Source organism: Leuciscus leuciscus (assembly GCF_965113295.1).
Source record: "Leuciscus leuciscus genome assembly, chromosome: 7".
In the NCBI taxonomy this organism is placed as follows: Eukaryota; Metazoa; Chordata; class Actinopteri; order Cypriniformes; family Leuciscidae; genus Leuciscus; species Leuciscus leuciscus.
The window spans coordinates 25,068,893-25,075,684 of NC_138731.1; the positions used below are offsets into that span (position 1 = coordinate 25,068,893).

General features: G+C 41.6%; 1 protein-coding gene across 1 annotated transcript; it reads right to left on the reverse strand.

The window, feature by feature from the left end:
• Positions 1-5,701: 5,701 nt before the first annotated feature.
• On the reverse strand, positions 5,702-6,413 carry LOC309502953 (gamma-crystallin M2-like; the record flags this gene model as incomplete). The annotated part of the gene is made up of 2 exons (XM_082175627.1): positions 6,204-6,413; positions 5,702-5,974 (listed from the first exon to the last, which is right to left on the reverse strand). Exons 1-2 carry the CDS (start codon positions 6,396-6,398, stop codon positions 5,702-5,704), a joined length of 468 nt encoding a protein of 155 aa, XP_082031753.1. The 5' UTR covers positions 6,399-6,413.
• Between the last annotated feature and the right edge of the window lie 379 nt (positions 6,414-6,792).

Consider the following 6,792-nt stretch of genomic DNA (forward strand, 5'->3'; position numbering starts at 1 on the left):
GCAACTCAGCGGCTCCAGCAGGACGTTTCCGAATGGTTAGTTTAAAATATTATGTCTGGATACGGTACTTTATTCGGATGGTTTACAGTTATCATCATGTAGCTAACGCTAACCTACTGTTGCCTTTTCATGAGAGATCTGTAACGTCTGTAATTTATCTTATTACAATTACATCAAGCTCTGCGATCTTGAAATGCGGATATCGCGCGCGCCATATAACCAACAGGAAAACGGTTATCCAAATAACAAAGAAATGTACAACACTCGCGTTACAGTATGTGTAACTTGATGCTGTCTACCTTTACATTAGCGCAAGTAACTGCATAGCTAATGTGACAGCCACATTCTACGTGTAAGAAGCTAGGTAACCATAAACAGTAAAGAAACACACTTATATATAATTTGTTGACTTACTTGTCCGACGTTCATCAAGCCCAGCTCTGTATTGATCATTCGATGTTCATTTGTACATCCAATTATTGAGCAATTATTATGCTTCGCTCGCTCAAAAGCCATGATATCTCTCATGGACAAACTAAAATCGCGCGTGCGCGCGTTCTACTTCCTAGCTCATTTTCTCATGGGCGGGCAAAGCAGAGAAAGGGGAGGTAACATTTCTCCTTATGACGTCATAAGGAGGAGATTCAAGATCAGCCCGCTTGAGCTTCCATTTTCTCAAAGGCAGAGAAAAATAGCAAAAGCTCGATTTACACCGATTACATTTTTTTGAAACTTGGGGACCATATACAGGCTAGGGGAACTCATATCAATGTTAAAAAACCTCAGAAAGTGGAAATTTCATGTCATGGGACCTTTAAAATAAATATGTAAAGTTTTACTGAAATACTTAGTAAACAGAATGTGACACAATCATTGGATCTGAGATATTTATAAATGTATGTTAGCGACCAAATATTTTAACTTTTGATTTAAATTCTAGCAAAAAAAAAAATGAGTTGAAGAAATTAAATATTCACTATTATGCTGCCTCAGAACCCTGTGTAAAATCAGTTTTAGCTGTGTGTGCAAACGCAGCATGTGAAGTTATTACCTGGGGTGCGTTTCCCAAATAACAACGTAATTCGCTGCTTAACTACCATAGTACGATGCATCGTTGAAGAAATCAACTAGTCACGACTGTTTCCCGAAACCGTATTGTCGCAAAGTGGTTGTTCAACCACATTGGTTTATGACGTCACGCATGTGGTGGAGTACCCTAATAACTTATTTTAATGAATCTGTTTGAGATCGATTGAAAAACTAGATGTTTTGCTATAAATTACAGACATGGCATCTGAGGACTATTTCTAATTTTTCTCACTTTTTTTGCTTTATTTCCAGATTCAGTCATTGGCTCGTTCTTAGGTAGTAGAGCACGTTCGTACATGCGCACTCTTCAAAAACGGTGCTTTAAATCTCGACAAACTAAAAGACGTAAATGACATTTGTATGTATTCTAAATAAAAGACACAGATTGTACTGAATGTCAGCTTGCTTATTTTGCTTGAGATAAGGATTTATTAAGTCCACATGTCATGCAAACTAGAAACTATGCTTCTAACCACAGGTCGAGAGCTGTCGTTCCAACTACACAACTTTGCAATGCTGTTTGCGAATGTTTGTTAGAACGATGGTTTCGGGAAACACTGACTCGTTGAACTATGCTGATAACGACGGAACTTGCGAACATAGTTGGCTAACGATGCTTTTGGGAAACGCACCCCAGATTCGGCAACTAGGCAGTAAAGATGGAGAATCACCAGAGGCCCCACAATAAGATATTATCACAGTTCTTAAGCCACAATAAGATATTGCGATTTTTAAATGTTTTGCGATATGCTGAGTATGTAAGGGATAATGTAGCGCGAGGTGGGACCCCGACGCGAAGCGGAGGGGTCTTGAATCAGCCTGAAGGGGTTGTATTCGCTATAACAACCGCCTCGCCCTACATTATCCCGCTTATTACATGGCTACCTACCAAATAAATCAATAATTTGACACAAAATATTGATTTAAAAAGGAGTTTATTGATTTAAAAACAATTGTATTGCTTCCGCTAAATAAAATAGTCCGTTCCGTCTCTACGGTTAGAATCCTGCGTCCATAGCGACGCTCTGTTTTTCATGGCAACGGTGTGTTATACTTAGCAGCGGTCTGTTATCAAGAAATAACAGACCGCATTCTACATTAGAATTCAACCAAGCCATGTAATAATGCAATATAATATATTGTGGTATATTGCGACTCCACATACACTCACCTAAAGGATTATTAGGAACACCATACTAATACTGTGTTTGACCCCCTTTCGCCTTCAGAACTGCCTTAATTCTACGTGGCATTGATTCAACAAGGTGCTGAAAGCATTCTTTAGAAATGTTGGCCCATACTGATAGGATAGCATCTTGCAGTTGATGGAGATTTGTGGGATGCACATCCAGGGCACGAAGCTCCCGTTCCACCACATCCCAAAGATGCTCTATTGGGTTGAGATCTGGTGACTGTGGGGGCCATTTTAGTACAGTGAACTCATTGTCATGTTCAAGAAACCAATTTGAAATGATTCGAGCTTTGTGACATGGTGCATTATCCTGCTGGAAGTAGCCATCAGAGGATGGGTACATGGTGGTCATAAAGGGATGGACATGGTCAGAAACAATGCTCAGGTAGGCCGTGGCATTTAAACGATGCCCAATTGGCACTAAGGGGCCTAAAGTGTGCCAAGAAAACATCCCCCACACCATTACACCACCACCACCACCAGCCTGCACAGTGGTAACAAGGCATGATGGATCCATGTTCTCATTCTGTTTACACCAAATTCTGACTCTACCATCTGAATGTCTCAACAGAAATCGAGACTCATCAGACCAGGCAACATTTTTCCAGTCTTCAACTGTCCAATTTTGGTGAGCTCGTGCAAATTATAGCCTCATTTTCCTATTTGTAGGGGAAATGAGTGGTACCCGGTGGGGTCTTCTGCTGTTGTAGCCCATCCGCCTCAAGGTTGTGTGTGCTGTGGCTTCAGAAATGCTTTGCTGCATACCTCGGTTGTAACGAGTGGTTATTTCAGTCAAAGTTGCTCTTCTATCAGCTTGAATCAGTCGGCCCATTCTCCTCTGACCTCTAGCATCAACAAGGCATTTTCGCCCACAGGACTGCCGCATACTGGATGTTTTTCCCTTTTCACACCATTCTTTGTAAACCCTAGAAATGGTTGTGCGTGAAAATCCCAGTAACTGAGCAGATTGTGAAATATTCAGACCGGCCCGTCTGGCACCAACAACCATGCCACGCTCAAAATTGCTTAAATCACCTTTCTTTCCCATTCTGACATTCAGTTTGGAGTTCAGGAGATTGTCTTGACCAGGACCACACCCCTAAATGCATTGAAGCAACTGCCATGTGATTGGTTGATTAGATAATTGCATTAATGAGAAATTGAACAGGTGTTCCTAATAATCCTTTAGGTGAATGAATGTATTTAAGATAGGGTTCTCAGTCTGTTAATTTAATATCTTAGTATCCATCTCCTTTATCCTTTACTTGTCCACTGAGTTCCTTCCTGGTATTTTATATTTTTTTAATAGAATTTAGTTTTCAGCCCCACTTCATATCAAGTTTCTTTGACTATTATGGACTAATATTTAAATAAATAATTTCATACAGTGCACTTCAGTGCACGCTAAATTTTCCAAATTGACAGAGTGTGTTAAAGATATAAAAGATTGGATGACGCGTAATTTTCTTTTATTAAATCCAGACAAGACAGAGGTAATACTTATCGGTTCAAAAAACCGCCCACAAAACCTCGCACAATACAACTTTAACATCATAGGATGTCCTGTTACTTTATCCGCTACAGTAAAAGACCTGGGTGTTATACTCGATTGCAACCTGTCTTTTGAAAATCATATTTCATATGTTACAAAAACAGCCTTTTTCCACCTTAGAAACATTGCTAAGCTACGTAATATGCTATCAGTTTCTGATGCAGAAAAGTTAGTTCATGCATTCATGACCTCGAGACTGGATTACTGTAATGCCTTATTAGCTGGTTGTCCTGCATCCTCAATAAACAAGCTACAGTTAGTCCAAAATGCCGCCGCTAGAGTTCTTACGAGATCAAGAAAATATGATCATATAACACCGATTTTATCATCACTGCATTGGTTACCTATAAAGTTCCGTATTAATTACAAGGTATTGCTACTGACTTATAAAGCCCTAAACGGCTTAGCTCCTGTCTATTTAACGGATCTTCTGTCGCCCTACAATCCATCGCGCTCTTTAAGATCACTAAATTCAAGGCTTTTGGTCATCGTCTTAGAGGGTCTCTCCCTAGCTCCTTTCGAGCCCCTTGAAGAGGTTTCCGAGAAGTTCCTTACTCTCAAAACTATTTTTCTGCTTGCCAATTCGTCTCTCAAAAGGACCGGAGACATTCAAGCACTCTCGGTTGCTCCCTCGTGCCTGGAATTCTCACCTGGCATGGCTAAGGCTTTCCTCTATCCTAGGCCAGGTTATGTTCCAAAAGTTCCAACTACTGTAGTTAGACCTGTCATACTGCAGGCTTTTTGTCCTCCTCCGTTTCTGACGTCGGACCAGGAGAAACTTAATTTGCTCTGCCCTGTTCGGGCTCTAGATGCGTATGTCCACAGAGCTGCCCTGTGGAGGAAGTCTGAACAGCTGTTTGTTTGTTTTGGGTCGCCCAACAAGGGGTGCCCTGCATCTAAGCAAAGGATGAGCAAGTGGGTGGTCGAGGCCATCTCACTTGCTTATGAGTCGGTCGGTCAGCCTTCACCTTTGGCTGTACGGGCTCACTCCACCCGGAGTATGGCTGCTTCTAAAGCTCTCCTTTCAGGAGTTTCTCTTCAGGACATTTGTGATGCGGCAGGCTGGTCCTCACCGCACACATTCGTCAGGTTTTATAGTCTTGATTTTAGCTCCACTCCTGGGGCGCAAGTTCTTTCGTCAGCCTGTGCGCCTTGATTATACACTACGGAGACTTGCTCGTATGGCGACGTGGGTATTGCGTTCCCACCGCGTTTCCACGCAGCGGTAGTTCCCTGAAGGGGAACGTCCCGGGTTACGTATGTAACCCTAGTTCGAACGGACGCTGCGTGTCTTTGCCATACTCCCGGCATCCCCTTGGATCGCTTGCTTCAGTAACATCAGAAGCTGTCACGCTTGTGATTCTGGGGTGCTTTATAGTTTCCTGGTCGGTGACGTCACCCGCCTACTACGTTCCGTCTCGCCATTGACTGATTTCATTCATGCTTCAGACGCACTACGCTGGAGGCGTTCCCACCGCGTTTCCACACAGCGTCCGTTCCCTTCGGGGAACTAGGGTTACATTCGTAACCCGGGACGTTTTTTATGTCGGTGGACTACATTCATATCTAACAAAGGGTACTACTAGTCATTTGACCTGGAGTTTTGATAAGTGTGCTATCGAAGCAAAGTATCGGTAGCTTTTCATTTGAAATCCAAAATCCTAATATTAGCACAGGATGTATTTAAAAAAAATAGAGTATACAATACAGTAATTGATTATTCTTTTTCTTTTCTTAATTTGTTTTGCATCATGAGAACTTTGTTTGTTTGTGCATTACTCATGCAGATATTGATATGGCCTAATGATTTTCAAGACACAATGTTAGTGTTCTCCTGAAATAGTTTTATTATTAGACACACTGGAATGCTAGTACCAAGAGTCCATGATACGCCTCATGCTCATGAATCTCATGCCACCCATATTGCTGAAGCTCCTGTACTCTCCAGGCCTGAAGTAGGACATCCTGCCTCTGTAGTGGGGCTGCTCATACATGAGCCAGTGGCCGTCCATCACATGACAGGACTGGCAGTGAGACATGCGGTAACGGTCCATGGTGTTGTCACAGTCATCCATCATCTCGTACATCTGACCCATGAAGTTCTCCCTCTCATAGATCCTCATTCTGTAGGATCCCCTGTGCTGTAGTGGAAGAGAAGTCCATTATTTTCAAGTTTGTCAGGCAGAATGAACATAAAATGTAAATATCTATCAAGATAGGTCTGTCTCAAATCACCATTCTTATAGGATCCTCTGTTCTTTTCAAACATTTTTCTCTAATCCCAAAAACTAGAATTAGTTATCTGATTTATGCTTCTAAATAAATATGATTTTTTTTTTTTTATTACAAATACTTCAATGTGGAGCTCACCATGGGGATCATACGGCAGGACCTGATGCAGTTGCTCATTCCAAACATAGACATGTAATCAGCGTACTCGCCCCTTTTAAAGAAATATCCATTTCCCATGTAGTTGGGATGATCATACATCATCCAGCATCCACTCTCCACTCTGCAAGAGTGACAGCGACTCATGTAGGAGTGCATGTCAGCACAGTCGCCCATACAGTCGTAAGAGCGACCCTGGAAGTTCCTGTCCTCAAAAAAGGTGACCTGAAAAATAAAAGTTTTAGTGATTTAAAGTAAAATATACCAAATAAAACGCATATGAAGTTAAAATATGTGTCAATGGCAGCTGGAACAAGGTTTACCTTCATGGTTGTGCTGTCTGATCCTCAGTAGGAAAGTAAAAGCTGAAGCTGATTCTGGTTGTTGACTGACTGCTGTCACCTGTGCTTTTATACTAGACCAAGACTAAAGACTATACCGCACCTATTGTTAGTCAATTCCTGACTGTGCAAGTTGGAATAGAGGCCATTCTAGCTAAACATTTTTAAACATGATATACATTTTGGTATGTATGTCATAGTGTTCACATTTTGTTAGGACAAATTATCAT